This window comes from Ambystoma mexicanum, chromosome 5q (genome assembly GCF_040938575.1).
Source record: "Ambystoma mexicanum isolate Mex_15411 chromosome 5q, UKY_AmexF1_1, whole genome shotgun sequence".
In the NCBI taxonomy this organism is placed as follows: domain Eukaryota; kingdom Metazoa; phylum Chordata; class Amphibia; order Caudata; family Ambystomatidae; genus Ambystoma; species Ambystoma mexicanum.
In genome coordinates, this window is record NC_090933.1 from 842,691,798 (window position 1) to 842,712,922 (window position 21,125).

General features: G+C 48.8%; 1 protein-coding gene across 3 annotated transcripts in view; it reads right to left on the minus strand.

Moving 5' to 3' along the window:
- Positions 1-14,861, minus strand: part of LOC138497707 (membrane-spanning 4-domains subfamily A member 4D-like) — a 780,628-nt gene extending 765,767 nt beyond the window's left edge. The window contains exon 1 of one of the 3 annotated variants that reach the window (XM_069621331.1): positions 14,786-14,861. In XM_069621331.1, the coding sequence (XP_069477432.1) occupies positions 14,786-14,826 (41 nt within the window). In that variant the 5' untranslated portion in view covers positions 14,827-14,861. Of the gene's footprint in view, positions 1-14,477; positions 14,759-14,785 lie in introns of those variants that run through there. The other 2 variants (XM_069621330.1, XM_069621332.1) reach the window with 2 other exon arrangements.
- Between the last annotated feature and the right edge of the window lie 6,264 nt (positions 14,862-21,125).

Genomic DNA, 21,125 nt, shown 5'->3' on the forward strand with positions numbered 1-21,125 from the left:
GCACAGCATCCCCCATCCACCTGCAGCCCTGGGAGGAGACCTGCAGTAGTGTACTGCACCTCGAATCAATTGAGGGAGTTGGTGCAGCGGAGGACGGAGGCATGACTTCCGAGAAGGCTGGTGAGTACCCATAACCCCAATGTCACATCAACCTCCTTGTTAACCCCGCATACACTAGAGTTGCCAAATATGTCAAGTATGTTGTGCACAACGCCAATACAGCCCTGCCGGACACCCCCCCGCCCCCATCAACCTGGTTGCACACAAACGCATACACCTTGCCCCCAAACCTTATTCATACCCCTCTCACAGAGTGAACATAAGACAGGCCCCCTGTATCGCCTTCACAAGATGCCCCTGCAGGCACTCCCTCCTGCCACAGCCAAACCTCGGTCCTTACCGCCATGCTAGCACAGGCCCAAAGTCACCTTAGTGCCAAGCACCTACACCACCAACAAATGACCAGCCGCACACACCAAGGAAACATGTGACCCCCTCGTCCCATCCACCACGACCCATGTCACCAAATCATCACTGACGCAGTAAGTGCCACAAGCAGCAGGCACATGTGTAACGCATCCATGGTACAACACAACATCATACAGCTTGTGTGTCACACCCATAGCACCCTACCCAGAAAACACAAGTACACCACGGAAGCACCACGGCACACATGTTGTCACATCACACATCCACTTGCACAGTATCCATGACACAAGCATGTGTGCACCATGCCATGCCCCCCACCATGTCCGTGACACAGCACTGTCATCAAAAAGTACTAGCATTCATGTTGGTCTCGTCAATCCACACCCATCACTGATGCCCTGCCTTTCTGACTACCTCAGGCACATCTGGCAGTGAGGCTAGCAAGTCAGTACATCGAGGGCCACCAGGCCTCACTGCAGAAGGATCACCACCACCTTGACACAGGACTCCACAGCCTCCACAGACCGATGTGAAAGTGCACCCCCATCCACTTCCCTCAAGCCGCCTCCAATCCCAGTGGGGCACCTGCAGCCCAGCCGCCTCCAATCCCAGTGGGGCACCTGCAGCCCAGCCGCCTCCAATCCCAGTGCCACCTGCAGCCCAACCGCAAGGATGTGCACAAGGGTGTCCTGAGGAAAACACTGGGGACTAGGCTGGGGACAATACTGTTGACAATAACCACAGCTACGAAGAGCCCATGCCCTTCAGTCCTATGGGCCCAATGAGCCCCCAACCTCCACCCTTGCGCAGTGTGAGAGACATAGAAGGGCGCATGACAAGGATGGAGCAACGTCAGGATGCTCTTGACATCACTTGTGCAACAACACCTTAACGAGGCACAAATGATGCGGGAGAGTGTGCAGGCCAGTTCTAGGCAGAATGCACGGGCACTGGGGCAATGCACATGTGTCATCGTACAAATGTCACACAGGGTGAGTGAGGCCAACAGTGTCATCTCCTCACTAGCAGAAACTATGGCCATGTTGCTCCAGGCCTTCCTGGACCGAAGGCCCCGGTCAACACCACCAGCTCCCTCCACTAGCACCACACCGGGGAGTTAAGTACAGGGCCGCCCAAGGCGACGCTCTGCGCTGCTGACTCAGCCTGCACAAAGCTGCAACCCGTAGCATCAGAGGGGCTGCAAATAGGCCATGGATCCATGGGTGCTCTGTCTGACAATTCTCTAAGGCCATAGACAGTTTGGTGAGGGGGTGTGGGGAGGGATAGTTGGTGAGAGGGTGTGGGGGGATAGTTGGGTTGCCTAGTATTAGTAGTATAGCAACTTCACATTTGTACATAGTTTCTAATCAGAAAATATAGTTGGTCTGGCAAACTGAAATAATGACTTGACATTCATTATTCCGTGTGATAGTATTCATTTACGTGCAGTGCCCAGGTCCCAGTGCGCAATGTGGCCTGTGCCACGTTGTGTGACAGATGATTAGAAGTAGTGCTGTATAAGTTCATCCCGTGCGACAAGTCCATCCATTCCGTCACGGCGCTGGCCAACTGCCTGATCTTCATCACTGTCATCCTCAGGTGGGTGCATGCCCAGGGGACGTTGCGTCTGATGCACATGTTGTGCAACATGGCACAGGCAAGCACCATCTTTCCCACATTTTCAGGACTGTATATCATTGCTCCTGCTGAACTACTCAGGCAGTAGAACCTTGCCTTCAACAGGCCAAATGTATGCTCAATTGTGCCCAGAGTATGTACATAGGCACGATTGTATGCCTGCTTGTGGATGTTGTGTAGTTGCCTCACGGGGGTCAGCAACAATAGCGACAGGGGGTAACCAGCATCACTTGCACGGGAGCAACAGAAAGTGTATAATGTCATTCCTCTGTCCATGTCATGTTGGAACAGGCTAGATAGTGTTCATTTGAGTGGACAGACATGCAATATTTATTCCAGCTAACATATGTCCTGTATGGTGTGCAGTCAAAACATCGAAAACATTTTGTCGAATGTCATAATATCGAAAACAAAATGGTCGGAAAAAAAAAAAAAAAAAATCGAATGCCCTTTTTTTAAATTATATATTTATTTTGGGGTCTGGGAATAAAAATAAAAATAAATTTTCGAATAAAAAGCAATTTTAAAAAAAATTCAAAATCTTTGTTTTCGACTTTTTTCTCGATATTATGACTTTCGGAAAAATGACATTCGATTATATCACTATAAACCGTCCTGTATCAGGTAGCTGAAATGCACTATGGCAAAATGTGTGAGGGGGGTGTGGTCTGCAGTGGCATTGACTTGGGCCATTCACAGGCAACATGACTTCCGACCGTTTGAGTACCAAAGACAGAAACTGAAAATCTGCATTTATCATTCTTGTGTTATGAAGTACAAGTTAACAAGAAGTTTATGTACTAGTGTACTTTTACATTAGAAATGAGAAGCATGTGTGAATGTGGTTCTAACGGGCAGGGTACATGGAAAATTGGTATGTTGACAAACACGGTTATGTGGGTGGGTGCAGTATTGTTCTCTGTCTGTCATCAGGTGTTGTGTGTTTCCTTCACTGTGTTATTGCTTCATATTTTGAATCTGTTGTGGTGCATTGTGGTACATTTTATTTTCTTGTTTATAGTTGTATAGAATAGATGCTCTCATGCATGCACTGGATCGATTTCTAAAATTGTGGCACACCTGTCAAGGCCTTGCACGCACAACACAAAGTAGATACTTCTCCCCTTTCATTTAGTGACTGTAAGTGTAGTACGCATGGCTTGAATCCTGACAATTAGTCTTATTGATAAGATATGGCATTTATAACGCACCTATACACAAGTGTTTCAGGGCGCGATGAGGCAAAGGGAGGGGGAACAGAGGGAAAACAGAGACAACGATCCTACTAGGCCAGGTGTCATTGAGATCGCGCAAGTGCAGGGGAAGGTGAAAAGTGTGGGGGGGAAGGGTGAGGGGACAGTGCAGTACATGGGATCGACAATAAAAAAATAAATAACAGCAATAAATAAAAGTGCAGCCAAACTGGTGGTAAGTGCAAGGGTAAGTGCAGACATCAGGTGTCAAGTGCTTGTAGGGACTGTAGGGATACAGAAAATAAAGTCGGGGGTTGCCAGGGAGGCAGTGCAGGTATGCAACTGGCGGGGTCGGGGCCCTGGGACAGAGATCAGAGGGTGCTAGGAACCAGTGCAGTTTCAGTCAGTAGTTCAGCCGGGGAGAGGAGGAGACAAGACAGAAGCAAAGAGGAAGGTTTTGAAGTGCTTCGAGAAACAGAGGTGGTTCTCCTCAAGTTTCAGGGAGGCTGTTCCAGAGGGAGGCCCCAGCCTAAGAAAGATCTACCACCAACTCGTTGCTTGGAGAAGAGTCTTTCCCTGAAGAAGATGGAGGTGGATGAGCAAAGAGCTTCAGAAGGAAGATATTTAGGAAAAGAGTTGAATGTATCGAGGCCCCAGGCCCCAGAAGGCCTTGTGGACAATGCAGGGTTTTGAACTTAATCCTCGCAGCCACAGGGAACCAGTGCAGAGATTTCAGTCCTGGAGAGATACAATCCCTGGGCTTGAGGCCAAGGACCAGTCTTGCAGTCCTGTTCTGGATGAGTTGCAGAGGGTGGAGAGTAGAAGCAGGCAGATTTAGAAAGAGGCTGTTGCAGTTGTCCAGCCTAGGGAGAACCAGATCTCTGGAGACCGTAAGCTTCTGGGGGAAAGAGGAAAGGAAGAATAGCTCTGAGAAGGTGCAGCTGGTAGTGTGACTTCTTAGAGACATCAGAGATGTGAGGAGAGAAGGAGAGTGTGGAGTCAAAGATAACCCGAAGGTTTTTAGCCTCGCAGGTGGGAGCAGAAAGAGGGCCCAGAGAGGCCGGCCAGAGAGTGGACAGGAAAGGAGGGGGCGGGTGTGCTGATGAGGAGAATCTCAGTCTTACTGGCATTAAGGCAGAGATCATTCATGGCAACCATTCCCCTTTACACTCCCTATCCTGCACATGTTCAATTTCATGGTGTTTTCGTTAATTAAGGAGCACAGGTAAGTGGGATGTGAGATGCAGTGAAGCATTCAATGTGCACAACCACTGGTGATGTGTTCACATGGCCCCAATTCAAATGTGCTCATGGACTTGTAGTTGGACTCACCCAGCATCCAGGTACGCTGTCCACCGTGACGTGCCATGTACTGAGGCAGCGTGGAGTTGCGCACCACCATGGAGTCATGGGTAGAACCGGGAAATCTGGCACAACAATGGGTGATGAGGCGGGCATCACACACCATCTGCACATTTAGTGAATGATGAAGTTTTTGGTTGCGGTACACAGCATGCCTGGCCACCAGCTCCACATGTGTGCAGTCCAAGGCACCTATGGCATTCGGCATACCTGCAAGGGCATGGAAGGCTATTTTCATGGCATTCACCTGGTCTGCTGTTCTGAGTATACTGATGTGGTGCATCAATGACCTGGAACAGGACACGTGAAAAACAGGATTGCGGTATCCCCTGCAGCTCTCCCACCGTGTGCTGGTATGTGTCTGTTGCAAGGAAGTGTAGCAGACACCACCTTGCGCAAGGGGGTGGGGTGAGGGGGATGGCTGTGCATATATTTATGAGGCTGACCAGGTTGTCATGGATGAGGTCCACAATATAAATGTTTGTGTCCCCGTCTGGCCGGTACAGGGTGTGTGGATCTGCCTTTTACTCCGGTTTAATGGTGTAGCCCTTAACCGAGGGACTGGTGGCTGTCTGCGTGGTACAACCGGCTGAACAATGGGGTTTTCTTAGGCCATGATGGCCCTCCTTCTCCTTAAGTGCCTCTGCTGCATCCTCTGCCTCGCTGCCTCTTCAAGTAATAGTCCTGCAGGCATGGCCTAAAGCTCCAGTACTGCTACTGCTAGCTTTGTGGTTTTTGACAGGGTGTGTGGCGTGGGAGTGGTCCTTTTGTGCTGTAGCACTGCTGATTTGTAGCACCTGTGCTGATTTTTTGCACCTGTGGCATGTTTCTACATAGATGAATCTTCTTAACGCCTAGTCCAAGATGCTGGTGTTTCCGGCATCGATTTCACGTTGATAGCGGCATGTCCATGCCAGTAATTGCGTGTCGGTGATGCTTGTAATGTGCACTTAGTAACGCCATGGCAGTATGGCAGGGACGGCCGCAGCGGCACTCCGCAGGTACCGGCAACAGTGTTGCCGGATGCGGTGTGTCACTTGCGGCGCCAGAGTTACCGGCATCGCTACTCATATGCCGGTCCAGAAAAGAGTGCCAGTACAGAACTACCAGCACCGTTATTTCCGGACTAGCACACTTGTAATGAGGCCCCGAGTCTTGCTTTTACTGCAGACAGGGAAATCGTTCATGACAACTTTTATGCAAATGGGTTCCCGAAAGAATGATAATGTAAGATAGGCAGTTGGATAATGGTGGCAGTGAGGTAAATGCTGCTACGAGATTTGTGGAATCATCTGCAGGAGTAACCCAGGGTAGGCGTGACCTGACCTTGAAGAATTGGTCCTTAGGAATTGATTTTCTCCCCTCTGAACTCCACAAGCAAGGGATATGTGAAGGTGTAGGGTGCAATGATAGTGTGCTCTGTGCTGGTAAAAAAAAAGAAAAGTGTACAGTTTCCTGAAGGGCACGCGTAGCACAGGGAGTTGGCTTCACGAAAGGGAGGTGAAGCAAATAATGGATCCACCTAGTAATTCCCATAGTGGTAAAGTAAGTTTCTGCAATAAGGTACCCAAGCATTCTCGGCAGAAAAGACTATTGGTAGAGAGACCTCTCAGGGAAAAAAGACGTTTCATCTTGAATAGGTCTTGCATTTTGACACGTATCACATAAGTGGCATATTTGAGAGCATATTGATAGGGTTAATTGTATTGATTCTTATAGAACAGATATGACCATTTTGGATATTGGTTAAAAAATAGTATACAACACCATCCTCAGAGAATCCTTGCCCTTAAAACGATGTCATGCCTTTTAGAATGGTATCCAATGGAGAGGATGTGAGCAATAAAATACCCCCGATACTGAATGGGATGAATGATATTGTGATATCAGTTGAAGAAGTGGGCAGTGGTTATAGGTGCACGGAGTGTCTTCCCTGAAGGTAGATTAGAATGAATGGTCTTGGCTAGCAGGAGCTTTATGTAACAATTGTAAAGAGAAGACTTCAACCTTGCAACATTTGAGGCTGGTGTGATGGAATATGGTGGAAATTCACGTCTCTTTACGAACGCTGAGGTAGAGACCCTTTCAAAAAGACATGAGATATTACTACTCCAGGAAACATGGTTGACTAACCTACTCGCATTGGATGAATATTCTATTGCATTCCAGTCAGCCTTAAAAGGCAACAGGAGTCGGCCAGCTGGTGGTTTAATGATTCTCAATCAATCTTGCAGGGGAATTGAGGTGAAAAATTAGTTTAATATTCAGCAAGGGGGGCTAGTGGTGGAATTGGAGTTTTACCGCATGTAAATAAAAAATGGCTGATTAACATAGTAGCTGTTCCCGGCGTAACATACGCCATTCTAGCAGATCTTAAAGCTAAATATCTGTCGGTAATTCATTGGGTCACTTCTGTCCCCCTTCTTAAATATTAGAATTACCACTAATCGCTTCCAGGAAGGGGGCCGTAGGTCCCTGTGACTTAAAGATCATTGAAAAGGCTAAACGTATAGGTAACCGTCTTCTTTTGAATTTGAAAGGCATATTTGTATCAGATGGAATGAGAGGTATGCACGGTATAAGAACAGTATCTAAGTTTCACTGATTACACAGGTCTCCATTTTATTTTAAAATGTTTTTATTGCCATTTTCAAATATATAGTACAACAGTAGCAATAAGTCACAGTGACCAGTGAAATAATAAACTCGCGTCTTAACTGATTGTGAAGCAGGTCAATAGAGCCAATATAACTTGTTAAACTAAACCAATGTTCCATACAAATTCAAACTCATCTACCAGTTCGGTGTGGGGTGACCAATTAGTCCGGGGGCTTCGTCTGATAGGTGACATTGGTATGCGGCGGCGTACCACTTGGTTATGTATTCCGGGGCTGCAAGACAAGGGTGTCTTTGCTGTGTGCTGCTGTATTCCAAATATTCTCGGCCTTCATGGCGGTTTGTCTTCTGGCGGGTGGAACATAGCATCAACAAAAGGTTTTCAGGCTTCAAAAGTGATGACAAGATTGTTATCTTGTGTGGGTACGGATTTTGCCCAAGTCCTTGACTCTGCTTCGCATCAGGTCTCAAAGTCGTGGAGCCAGTGTGTATAGTGTGCGCCTTTCAGTGATTTCCGGGACTATGCAATCCTTTGTTTTGCAAAGTCTGGACCAGAAGGAAATGGATTCCTCAAGGCCCCACCATCACTCGGAGTGTGTTGCAGTTGTGTGTTTCTATAGGTGTGTGTGCAATCTGGATGCCCAGGTACCTGACCGATTTTGTTTCCATGGGGAGACCCAAGTCAGGCAAAGTGTTCTCGTCCACCTCTCAGAGACCAGCCAGGGGGAAGAGGAAGGATTTCTGTCTATTGAACGAAATCCCTGATAGTTCTGCGAACCGGTCTAGTGCCTCCAGAATTATGGGGAGATTATGTCGGGGCTCACAAAGGTAAGAGTAGGGCGTCGTCCGCGTACAGTGATATTAAGTGTTTGGAGTCACCTACAAGGATGCCCGCAGCCAGGTATTCCTGTCGTAGGAGCACCGCAATGGGTTCCATGGCCAGTACATACAGCATGGGTGAGAGCGGGCAGCACTGACAAGTGCCCCTCTGTATGTTCCATATTCCAGATCTTTGTTTACCTGATTTCACTCGTGCCACCGGGGAAGTGCAAAGGAGTTTAACCCAGTGGATGAATTCACAGCCTAGCCCAAAGTTCTGTACCAATGTAAGCAGCCACTCCCAGTAGACCGAGTCAAAGGCCTTGGTGGCGTCTAAAGACGCCACCACATACTGTTCCTTGCAGGCGTGTAATTGATCTAAAATATGCTGGAGTCTTCGGAGGTTCAAGGCTGTGCATCGCCCGGGTATGAACCCCGTCTAATCTGCGTGCACTAATGTTATGATAACTCTACTGAGGCGTTTTGCTAGTACTGTTGCGAGTATCTTTATGTTGCAGTTTAGCATGGCCAGAGGTCTGTATGAGTCGCATCTGTCCAATGGTTTGCCGGGTTTGGGGATGGGTATGACTAGAGTTTCCCTCATGCCCGCTGGTAGTGTGCCAGTGTTGTATACCTCTGCAAACACTTTCTGGAGCACTGGGTCAGAGTGGTAGTGTATGCCTTGTAAAATTCTGAGGGGAGTCCTTCTGTACCTGGGGTTTTACAGGTAAGTAAGGAGGTTACGGCTTCACTTAGCTCTTCAACAGTAATTAAGTAGGGAGTCTGATAGTGTCTTCCTGAAGGCTACGTCAGTTAGGGCCCCAGTAGGGAGGCGCCATGTCGGTATAGGTGGTCTAGGATATGCCATGCACCACTCAATTACTAGTGGGGAGTGGCCCGATATTGTGCGACCTAGATATTCTGCACTGGTGAGTTCAGCAAGGTGCACTGATCCCGTAAAGAAGTAATCAATCCATTTGTGGGGCAAATGAATAATAGGAGTAACCTCTATTGTCTGGGTGTATTTCCCTCCATACATCTACCAGGTCAAGCTCTGTTAGCATCTCTTAAGGTGGAGGGACCAGCGTTTGGTGGAGTCGATCTGTCCATCATAGGGTTTCTAACACAGTTAAAATCCCTACCCCATAAGATGAAGCCCTCGCTTCTGGCTGCTACAAGTTGGAAGGTCAGTGAGCTGTCCAACCAGGTGAGCACTCCTCTGGCAAATTTAGAATAGGTGGCCCCGTATGCCGTTCCACCCCAGCGGGCCAGCAGCGCCTCTTGTCCCTCGGGGAGTAGGTGTATCTCTTGGAGTACTACTATTGATATCTTTCTGCATTGCATATAGTATTTCACCATGTTTCGCCGTAGGTAGGAGCCCATGTCCCGTACATTCCAGGACATTATTTTCAAGGTGGTGAACATTGCTTTAAGTGTCGGCTGGTCCTCTCGTGGCCCATGTGTCCCGTCTCGTGGTACAGTTCAGGTGCTACATGTCTGTTAGCCTTTTGCCAGTCTTGTAAGAAGTTCGCCCGGGTTTCAGTGTTAGCCTGGATATTGCAAATGCCTCAAATCAAGACCCCCCAACGCCCGACTCATCTCCCCTTAAGAGTTGTGTTGTATGGATTTTATAAAAAGAGAACGAGGAACTGAACAACAATAAGTGAACTGGAACTTGATGGGTTGTTCAGGCAAACCTGTATCCTCAAGGCCTGGTCTGGCCATTGTGTACTAGGTATACGGTTCAGCAACGGGTTCCAGCCCTTTAACAACTTTGGGCAGGGGGTGAAGGCCAAAAGTGGGTGGCCGGGTTCCGCTCCCACCAATGGTGTGAGGACTTTAGCAGCAGCAATCGCTTGTGTTTCACACGTGACTAGGGACACAGAGTGCCGGGTTGTAATGGTGTATCTCGTTCAAGGTGGGTAGGGTATTGCTTATGAGTTTAGTTTCCCAACTTGTGGTTTGTGTGAGCACCTTGGCACACCAATTAGGCCCATCTTTGTTATGGAGACTTGTTGTGTAACCTGCGCATCATGTGTCTGCATTGTTCTTGTTGGACAAGTCATTATTGTCCTTCCACATGGCTGCATCCTCTGGGCTTGCACAGGAAATGTGCCCTACCTTTATAGAGGATTTTGAGTCTTGCAGGATATAGGAGCATGTTACTTAAGTCCCAATTGTCTAAGTCTCGCTTTTATAGGTATAAATGAATTTCTGTCCCTTTAGGCTGTTGGCGTATAGTCCAGATAGATAGCGAACCTTGTGTTCCCCGCCTTATTTCGCCCCCGTCTCTAGAGTATTGTAGGAGGACTTCCCCTGTCACGAAAGTTGAGAATCCTGGCTATCATTGGTCGAAGATGTGACCCGGGAGGTGGGGGGGGGAGCTCTTTTTGGAGGGATTGGTGGGCCCTTTAAACAGCAAATCCATGCGAGAACTTGCCTGGCCCAATCTCTTGAAGCAGCAGGTTTTCTACATAAGAGGTAGGGTCTGGTCCTTCAGTTCCTTCCGGTATACCAAGTACCCGCACATTGTTTATTCGTGACCTGCCCTCTGCATCTTCCGCACGTAGTTCCAGATTGCTGTGAGATCCCATTGACTGAAGTGCTGCCCAGAATCCTGTTTTTCCCCCAAAAGCGATGCTCTGCTCATTCTCCATGATTGCCAAGCCCAGAGATTTCCAAAGGTAAGCAAATTGTCCAACAAAATTTCCAAGTGGGGATCTATTTAATTAAACCATTCCCTTTCATTAGTGGATTCCCTTCCATTAGTGGGTGGAGTGAAAACTGTGTAGCCCCTTAACATATTTGACTGCAAACTAAACAAAAAGGTGGACTTATCCTTTGCATAAAAACTAATATCCCAATTGTCACCACTCTTTAAACCCTGTATCCCCCCCAAAAAGAAATTCATAACGGTCCACATCCCCCAACACAGGCCTTTAAGTGAAGGGGGCGGGGTCTGAAAAACGAAATGAATAACCATCCCCATATTACTGTCCAACTTTCCCAAAATGGCCCCATAAGTGAAGGGGTCTGAAAAACATTCACAACTGCCCACCTTTCCCAACACGTTCCTTTAAGTGAAGGGGGTCTGAAAAACAAAATGAATATCTGTCTCCAATTTTTAACACTGCCATTTCAGTTGCAGGGTTTCCTTATTCCTAAACTATCCTCACTCCCTAAATCTGGCCTTTAAATAGAGGGGTGCTGCATGTATTTGTAGCCTGGGTTTTGGGTGCTGGGTGGATTAGTGTTTGGCCAAGTGAAATGCAACAAAGTGTAATTCTCCATTGAACAATATACACTCTCACCTAGGAGTGGGTAAGTGACCCTCGTAGCAGAACAATTTTGGTAGTGCATTTGGGTGAAAAGGAAACAGGATTCATGTATTTTGACAAATCGGTAATACGATTTTGAATGCCCAGGGACTCCATGTATCCAGGCTTGAAGGTGAACTAGTTTTCATAAAACGAAAATTGTGCCTGTGTTTTAACACTAAACTCAACAAGAAATGTTGAAGATTATGTTCTAGTATTTTGCCATATTATTCTTATTGAAATTCAACCTACAACGGTGTTCATGGGAAAAGAGATTTGCCCACTTTATTTAGCCTGTGTTCCATGTTTTCTGAGACAAATGTAAAATGCAGAAAAAGTGTGGTTTAAAGTAACATCCTACAGGAAAGTGTGTTTTGTAATTGAAGCCGTGTTCGCTGCCACAGAGAAAGTGGCGTCTGTAATTTTAGTGCGATTTTCATTAAACTGATGATATAAATAAATATATATATTTTTCTGTACACCGGCCTGGTTCTTGGCTCGTTGTTGGCACAGGTGGAGGGTTCTAAGTGGCTCGATATGAGTCTGAAGTAGGGCTAAAGAAAATAATCCATTAAACATTTTGTTGAGTGACACCTCGATTGGGAAGGGAAGGAACTCCCTCTCTCCATATGCCTTTACAGGTGACCCCTGTGATACTGCGCCCCTACTGATTATATGCCCCTGCGATATTTTGTCGCATTGATACTATCCCACCACGACAGGATGCCTCCCGGATAATCACTCAATAATTTGCTGATGTGACACATCTGACAACTTTTCAATTTAGAAACCATTGACTGCAACACCCCCAACCCTACCTCACTGCGACTCTTGGCCACCAGGACATTAGGCCACTGGGATAGTTGGCTACCAATATAGTATCCTCCCATTAACAAAATAAGAACAGCGAGATATAACTATCCCAGCAAACTGCCATTCTAATAGTACTGGCCACTGGCATACGCCAAGATCAGGACAACCATCGAAGGAAAGGCAAACTTGCCAACTGAGTCACATGCCATTGGGTCTTCTCCCATTCAGATAACAAGCTTGCAAAATAACAGGATTATTAAAGCTAAATAAGTATACACAAAACCCACACCAAGTCTTAGCCAGCTGCCAAACACAGAATTCAAACAGCACATACCTCCAGAAAATGTCCCAATCGCAGAAATATTGCCATACAATAATTTCTCATAAAGGAGCAAGTACCAGTGGAGAAAAAACATCACACTGACTACCTGATGGAACCAAACAAAACAACCCCTGCACTAAGCCTCTTCATGGAGGAGAGCCCTTTCGTGAGCACACAACCGAAATGGTGCTGTCTTGCACTACCCATCTACCTACAATCCACCTTAACCAGCAATCCAAAAATATTTCAACCACACAGGGAGAGAAGAAACAAACACCACAGTTTGACCGAACAATTAAAGAATTAGAATAGAACCACCCGACTAGGACACACAGTTAGTAACCGGTATCATGGTACGCAGGTCGGGAGATGGAGGAAGGGCTTAATATTGCACAACAGCGTGGTTCGCTATCAAGTCGTCTGTAGGCTGCAAAAAAAATGCAGATTTAGAAGCACCACTGACCAATGGACATCACATGAAATTAAAAATTGCTTTGCTACTTTGTAGAAAGTGATCATTGCTTTTAATCTGAGTGTTACCCTCTCCATGAAGGATGGACATTTTGAGAGACAAAATAGTGTGTTTTCCTTGCAAGGGAAGCTACTAAAAAAAGGACATTATCATGGTGTACTAACATTATAAGTAGGTTTTGTTTTAAAAAAACGTTACCATATTCGTTTCTAAAGTTCACTTCTAGTATATAATGTAGTCATCATAAAATATTACACGTCTTGCTGAGCAAAGCAGATAATAAAAACCTATAATAGCCATGTTACTCATTTTCTGATAGAATGTTAGAATTCAAAGATGGACAGACTAGTAGGATCCTATTGTACTCTTCTGAAATAACACTGAGAAAGGGGAAGGTGGACAAACAGCTCCAATAAGGGTTTCTGGATGCCTTGCATAAAATCAAAGATAATTTTGGGAACATAAGAATGGCTATGCATCTTTATACTTGACAAATGTGTGTTAGAAAGGTTGTGCATGCTTGATTCACCAAATACGTAACTAGTCCTGGTCCTACAGCTCATTTCATTTTTCTAAATACCTCCCTAACATTAAAGTGTTTGTAAACATTAAACTTTTTTTTTAGCAAGTAACTGAACTTTATTGATTGGATGATTTCTCCATTAACATACAGCATAAACACATTGTAAAAACATATATATATACAACATTTAAAATCAGTTAAAAACATAATGTTAAAGCGAGGATGGGAATGTCGGAAGCGGCTGGCGTACCATGCTCCAGTGCGGCTATGTTATTTTGTTGGGGTCCTAGAGGCATGCTGCTTCTCATTTCTGGAAAGAATATTTTCTCTCCCATACAAGGAGAGCCTTGAAGAATTTTAGGAGAGGAGGAACTGGGTCTAGGTAAAATGATCTATGTGCGTATGTACATGACCAGTCAACAGGGCATAGTCATTCTGAGGGAATAATATGTAAAGTATTGCATAATTCATGTAAATAAAATGTGCATTAAAAAAACATAACTCATTGAAACGAGCTAAGTAGCTTCAGGAAGTTCAAGAAAATGGGTTTGCTTGTGATCAAGTCCAAGTTGTGTTTTTTATTGACAAGCACTCCCATATTAAGCAATCATCTGGAGCTACGTATGATTTTCACATTGAAAAGTAAGCTTGCCCCTCCCACTGTGACTACCGAGGAGGCCTGTGACGCAGTCGTCACTATATGTACGCCAGAACACAGAGATGGCGAAAATGTTCATTGCCCTCAAGCCAAAGTTCCCTTCCCACCAGTCTCCATTAGAGGGGCATCAGCCCCTGCTGACATTTGCAGGGCAGGATGAAAACGTGTTCAATATCCACAACAAGGTGGGCGGCAACATCTGAGTAGGGGACAAGCACAGCTCTATTTCCGAAATTCCATTCCTTAGGGACATTGTTAACAACAATATATTTATAGTATGTACAGTAAATAAAAGTACACAAGATGACTACATACCCTTCAGGTTCCACTGAAAAGGACTGAGCACAATCGCAGGAAGTGCTGCGACCAGAAACGTGCTTTCTTCCCGTGGCAGTCCTAAAGAGAACTGAAACGGAATGCTAAGTGGTGGCAGGAAGTTGCCCTCAACTGAAGAAAATGTGATGTGTGGCTCTGAATCTTTCAGTTGTAACGGCAATCCTCACACAGCTGCGCATCCGTCAGGCATTGAAACTAATTTGACTGAAGGAGAGTTTGGAAGTTCACACAATAAACAAATCCTGTCTACTGCAAAAACAATGTCAAATGCAAGGAGAGGAACATACAATACTCCAAATTCAAGAAAGCGTTCCCTCCACTTGTTCATGGGCGGTCCTTGCAAGTGTAGAAAGCATCTGCTTTTCATCCGTTGTCTGATTCACAGGATGCGGGCAGCGTTGAGTTTTCTGCAAATCAAACCACATCTCGACTCACAACAGGACGCGGTTTGATCTGTAGCAGTTCTGCTCTTCTTTCCCCCGAGTTTGATCTGCCCCTTCACAGCGCAGGTGGCGGGGGTATGGGGGGAGGGGGTAGAATCCCACTGCTGCCAGAATGCACCATTCGTCAGCCCAATATGCAAATGCTATCAATGTATGTTTCCATTTTTGTTTTACATTTTTTCTCTGACTAGACAGTGTGATCTACTGATATTCCAAGAATACATCCGCGCGAGTTGAAAAACTTGCTCAAATAAATTACCAAAACTATCAGTCATCCTATGCACAAAGAGCTTGCTCTGTCAAGGTCAGCTGGGCATAGTGTAATATCTTGAATGAGTGCAGACATGAGTGACAGAGTGGATGTCACAAATGGAATGATGCATAGAACCCTGGGCAAGTCAGAGTAGGTTTGTGTGTTACATGAATGTCAGGTGATCCTGTGAGATGATGGTTGGATGTCCGGTGAATTTGTGTATCTTACACCCGATGAGATCTGTTCTAGCTTCCTGCATCTTAGGAATGAAGCGAGAACACAACTACCTTCCCATGTTCCAAATACAGAAACAGTGTGATCCTGGGTACCTGGGATCATTACTTTAACAAATAGTCACTGTTAACTTGTTTTCACATTCATTAGATCTGTAGCTGCAGTTGTGTACCTCCGACTGAATCATGTTGTGCTGACTTCACCACCCTAGGCCATATAACCCATTTTTCCAGAAGTAAATCAACTTACTTTTGGAAAAAGTAGTAACCTACTGCTGAGTAAGTTAGCCGTTGTTCACAAAATGATTTATTGATTAATAAAGGGATTTTCTACTTTCCTTTCATCTTTCTCTGAGATCAGAATACAAGGTGCCCCCAGTGCCATCTTGGGGAGTTTTGGGTGTGGGGTCTCACTGTGGGAGAAGTACAGCCAGTCGCAACTGGTCTGTTGAAGTGACAGCAACGTTGTTCCACCAGCAATGGACCAGCTTGACCACTTCCAATCGTGTCCAATCATGTCCATGTGTGACACAGTATGCCTCAGTCATGCGAATGATGGCTGCCCAGCATATTTGTAATGGGGAGCATTCTTAGGAGCCGTCCTTGCCACACATGCTCAGTTCAGTGAGCAGACAGGTGAAGGGGCACAGGCTCCCCAAACCAGGCACAAAGCAATGTTCAGCTGCACAAAGAATTGCTCCACCGCTAATAAAGAGAAGAGCCTTGACCCCCACCTCAAGTCATGGGCCTCATTACAAGTAAGCCGGTGCGGAAACAACAGTGGTGGCAAATCCGCCGCTAACGTTGTTTCCGGACCAGCTGATTCCGAGTCCTGCAGGCGGGAGGTGTCACTCCCGCCAGGTCTGACCTGGCGGAAGTAACACCACCCGCCTACAGGCAGACATGGAAACACCGGCTCTGTCATAGATGGAACCAGTGTTTCCATGGTCCCCATCCCCATGGAGTTCTCCATGGGAATGGGGCTTAACAGAATTCAGCCTCCAGAATTACCGTGTCTCTGGGGTTGTAATGCCCCAGTGATTCCGGCAATCACGGAGGCGGAATGGAATTACGAGTCTGGCGGCAGCCTGCCGCTCTTTCCGGCACAGCTACCGCCAGACTCGTTATGAGGCCCCTTGTCTCTCATAGGTTGGGATCAGCCGGCATTACAAGTATGTTGGTAAGTGGTAAAATTGGAGATAAGGAACAAGTTACTTACCTGTAACTGTTGTTCTCCAGCATGGGTCTGGCATGGATTCACATGCTCATGAATATTCCCCGTTGTCAGGCTGGGAATCCTCGGTAAAGAAAAAACCAGTATCAGTTTCGTTTCTGATCTGTCTTTCGTAGTAGTAACCAATCACTGATCTCTGCGTCATACTGACCACAGCCAATGACTGCCCTCTACCTAAGCCCCGCCTCTGGCAGCCATCTTCAGATTTGGTAGCACGTGAAGTGGCAGTATGACCAAGTGAAGAGCCGCAGAGGGGTAGGCGGGAGGGTTCGCATGTGAATTCATGCCAGACCCATGCTGGAGAACAACAGTTACAGGTAAGTAACTTGTTCCTTCTCCAGCATGGGGTCTGGCATGGATTCACATGCTCATGAATAAAGAATACATAGCAGTACACACATGCACAAACCACGGGAGGTGGCAAACGCTCAACATTAAGCATTACATCAAACTCAACATTAAGCAAATCTTACCTCCTCACCAGGCTCACCTTAGGCGAACAGGTTGCGCAGCACTGCTTGGCCGACCCTGGACTCCTCCCTGGAATCCCGATCGACGCAGTAGAATTTCGTGAAGGTGTGCGTCGACCTCCACGTAGCAGCCCTGCAGATGTCCAGCAAGGGCACACCAGATACGAACGCCGTGGTAGCTGCGATCGGTCTGGTGGAATGGGCTCTCGGACGGCCAGGTAGCGGTCGGTTTGCCAACCGATGACATTACATGATACAGCCGGAGAGCCATCTGGAAAAAGAAGCCTTCGAGAGAGCCTTCCCCTGATTGACAGGTCCAAAGTTCACAAAGAGTTGTGACGTCTTCCGAAAACACTTTGTGCGGTCCACGTAGAACTTCAGCGCTCTAGCCACATCCAGCGAGTGCAAAGTCCTTTCAGCCGGCGACGAAGGCGACGGGAAGAAAACAGGCAACACCAAGGGTTTGTTGAGGTGGAAGTCCGACGGCACCTTGGGCATGAAGGAGGGGTGCGTCCTGAGCACTACCCCCGTGTCGTGAAAAGTCAAGTACGGGGGCTTGCAGGAAAGGGCCTGGATCTCTCCCACCCGTCGTGCGGAGGTGATGGCCACAAGAAACGCTGTTTTCCACGACAAGTACTTCAACGGAGCCAAATGCAGAGGCTCGAACGGAGGTCCCATGAGCTTGGTCAGCACCACGTTGAGCTCCCACGCCGGGGCCGGAGCCTTCACCGGCGGGAACGATCTGAACTGTCCCTTCATGAACTCTTTCACCAGACGATGAGACCACAAAGACGTCCGTCCCATGGTTCTGGTGTATCGGGAGATCGCAGCAAGATGAATCTTGATGGACGCGTGCGCCAGTCCAGCTTTGGCCAGCGTCAGTAGGTACGGCAGTACTTGGGGAGCCGTAATCTGTAGAGGGTTAATCTTCTGTGCGTGGCACCAGACAGAGAACCTCTTCAATTTGTGTCCGTAGCATTTAAGAGTTGAGGACGACCTGGCCTTTGCAAGAACCTCTCTGCAGTCGGCCGGTATGTCGTATCCTCCAAACTCTAACGCTGCAGGAGCCAGGCCTGCAAGTTCAGTGACTTCGGGTCGTGATGGAGGATGGAGCCTCCTTCCCTGGAGAGAAGATCCGCGTCCACTGGCAGCTTGATTGACGGGGACGCAGACAAGTCCAGAAGGTCCGGGAACCATATCTGCCTCGGCCACGCAGGTGCGACGAGGATCATCCTGCACCGTGACCTCTTGAGCTGGTTGATGAGCCGGATCAGCAATGGCAATGGAGGGAACGCGTATAGAAACAGGCCCTCCCAGGGGAACGAGAAAGCATCGCCCATGCTCCTCGGCTGGGGAAACCTGCTGGCGAACCTCCGGCACTTGGAGTTCGTCGCCGTCGCGAACAGATAGATCTGGGGTGTGCCCCACCGTCGGAAGGGGCGGTCCACTAGATCCTGTTGTAGTTCCCACTCGTGGCACGAGCGCAGCTCCCTGCTGAGTGAGTCGGCGATGGTGTTTTTTATCCCTGCCAGATGAAACGGCACCAGAAACATCCCTTGGGCGACGGCCCAATGCCACAGATCCTGCGCCTCCCTGGACAAGGCTGGGGACCTGGTTCCGCCCTGTTTCCTGATGTAGAACATGGTGGTGGTGTTGTCGGTGAAGATCCTCACCACCTTGCCCTTGAGGGACGGAAGGAAGGACCTGAGGGCCCAAAACACAGCACGGAGCTCCAGGACTTTGATATGGAGGGACTTCTCCATCGGGAGCCAAAGGCCTCTCGCATGCAGATTTTCAGTGTGCGCTCCCCACCCTTCCAGGGAGGCATCCGTGGTCACTGTCTCCTGGTGGCCGGGGGTCTGGAAGTCCATGCCCGCCGTCAGAGGCGCGCCGGTACCCCACCACCGGATCGCTCGTCGGAAACTCTCGTCGAGTGTGATCCTCTCCTCGAAGCTGCCCGTCGTCTGGATCCAGCACGCGTCCAGGAACTCCTGCAACGGGCGCATCCGGAGCCTGCACAGGGGGATGAGGTAAATGCAAGAAGACATCATTCCGAGGAGGGACTTGATGGACCTCACTCTGGCCGTGTCCGCAACCAGCATCCGCTGCACCTTGCCCAAAATGGCCCTCGTCCTTTCCTCCGACGGAGAGGCCAGAAGCGACACTGTGTCGAGCTTCGCTCCCAGAAACAGTGCGTCTTGCGCGGGCACCAGGTGGGACTTGGCGTAGTTTATGGAGAATCCCAGGTCCGTGAGAAGTTGGACGGTCCTTGCTGTGTGTTCCACGGCGAGCTCCTTCGTCTTCGCTCGGATGAGCCAGTCGTCCAGGTAGGGGTAGACGTGGATCCCCTCTCGGCGCAGCTGCGCCGCCACCGGTGCGAGGCACTTGGTGAACACCCTGGGTGCCGACCTCAGTCCGAAGGGAAGGGCTCTGAACTGATAGTGACGCCCTTGGACCACGAACCTGAGAAACTTTCGGTGTCCCTTTAGGATGGGAATATGGAAGTAGGCATCCTCCAAATCCAACGACGACAGGAAATCGCCCTCCTCCAGCTGACCCAGGACGTGTTGGAGGGTGACCATCCGGAACTTCTGTGCCTTGATGAATTTGTTCAGTCGTCGTAGGTCCAGGATGGGACGCCATCCTCCCGTCTTCTTCTTCACGAGGAAGTATCTTGAGTAAACTCCGGAACCCCGAAGCCTCTTTGGGACAAGCTCAATGGCGCCCTTCTTGAGCATCGCTTTTACCTCCAAGAGAAGTTGAGGGACGTGATGTTCTTTCCTGGCCACAGGGGGGACGCGCGGGCACCTCTTTAGAAACTCGAGCGCGTGACCCTGGGCTAGGTCGTCCAGCACCCAACGGTCGGTGGAGATGGACTCCCACACGCTGACGAAGCTCGCCAGCCGGCCTCCCACCGGGGTGCTTTGGTGGGGGCCCGACCCCACGGCCGGTTCAGTCCTGCTTCGATGAGGCTTTGCCGCCTTGACCTCCTTGGCGACGACGGCGGGGTCCGCCTGACTTGCATCGTCCCCTGTAAGCTTCCTGCGACGACGAACGGGCCGCTTGACGGTAGGTGGAAAACCCGCCGCCGGAACCTTTGGAGGCACCCTGTTTGCCTCCGCCGCTCCGAAAGGGCGGCCGCCGTTGCTGGAGAACCCCAAGAGCCCGGGCCGTCTCCGTGTCTGCCTTGATGGCTTGAAGGGAATCGTCCACTGTTTTCCCAAACAGGTTGTTTCTGTCGAACGGCATGTCCAAGACTCTGGTCTGCACGTCCTGACGGAAGTCAGTAGCCTTGAGCCATCCACGCCGCTTAAGGCACACGCCGTTGCCCAACTGGCGAAATCCAGTGTCCGCGATGTCCGTCGCAATCGTAATGGCGTGGTCCGACGCCACCTCTCCTTCCTGCAAGATCTCTAGGGCATCCGCCCTCTTGTCGTCCGGTAGGAAGTCCAGCAGGGGGGCCAGTTTGTACCACAACTCCCTGTCGTAGCGGGCTACGATAGCCAAGGCGTTGGCCGCCTAATCGTCGTCGCTGCAGACGAGATGACCCTGCGTCCCATCGTATCCAATTTCTTTACCTCGCCGTCCGGCGGGGAGGTCGACGTAGAGGCCGCGCCCCCCCGGCTTTCTTCCTGGCCGCCGCGGAGACGACCGAGTCCGGGGTCGGCTGTGCCCGAAGGCACAAGGGGGCCGCGTCCGGGACCCGGTACTTCTTCTCGTACCGATCCCTTCTAGCCGGCGTCGTGGATGGGTTCTTGAGGAGGGCGAGGCCCTCATCACAAATGTCGTCCAGTAGAGGTACGGAGAGGACCGTCTTCCTCTTGGCCTCGCGCCGTTGATAAAGGAAACCTTCCTTCTTCTTCTCTTCCGGGCAGAGCTTGAAAAGCTCGGATGCCCTGGCGATCATGGAGTGAAACGATCCAATCTCGTCGGGCGGGGAGCCCGGGTGGGAGGTGACGACGGCAGATCCTCGTCGTAAACCTCGTCGTCCGTA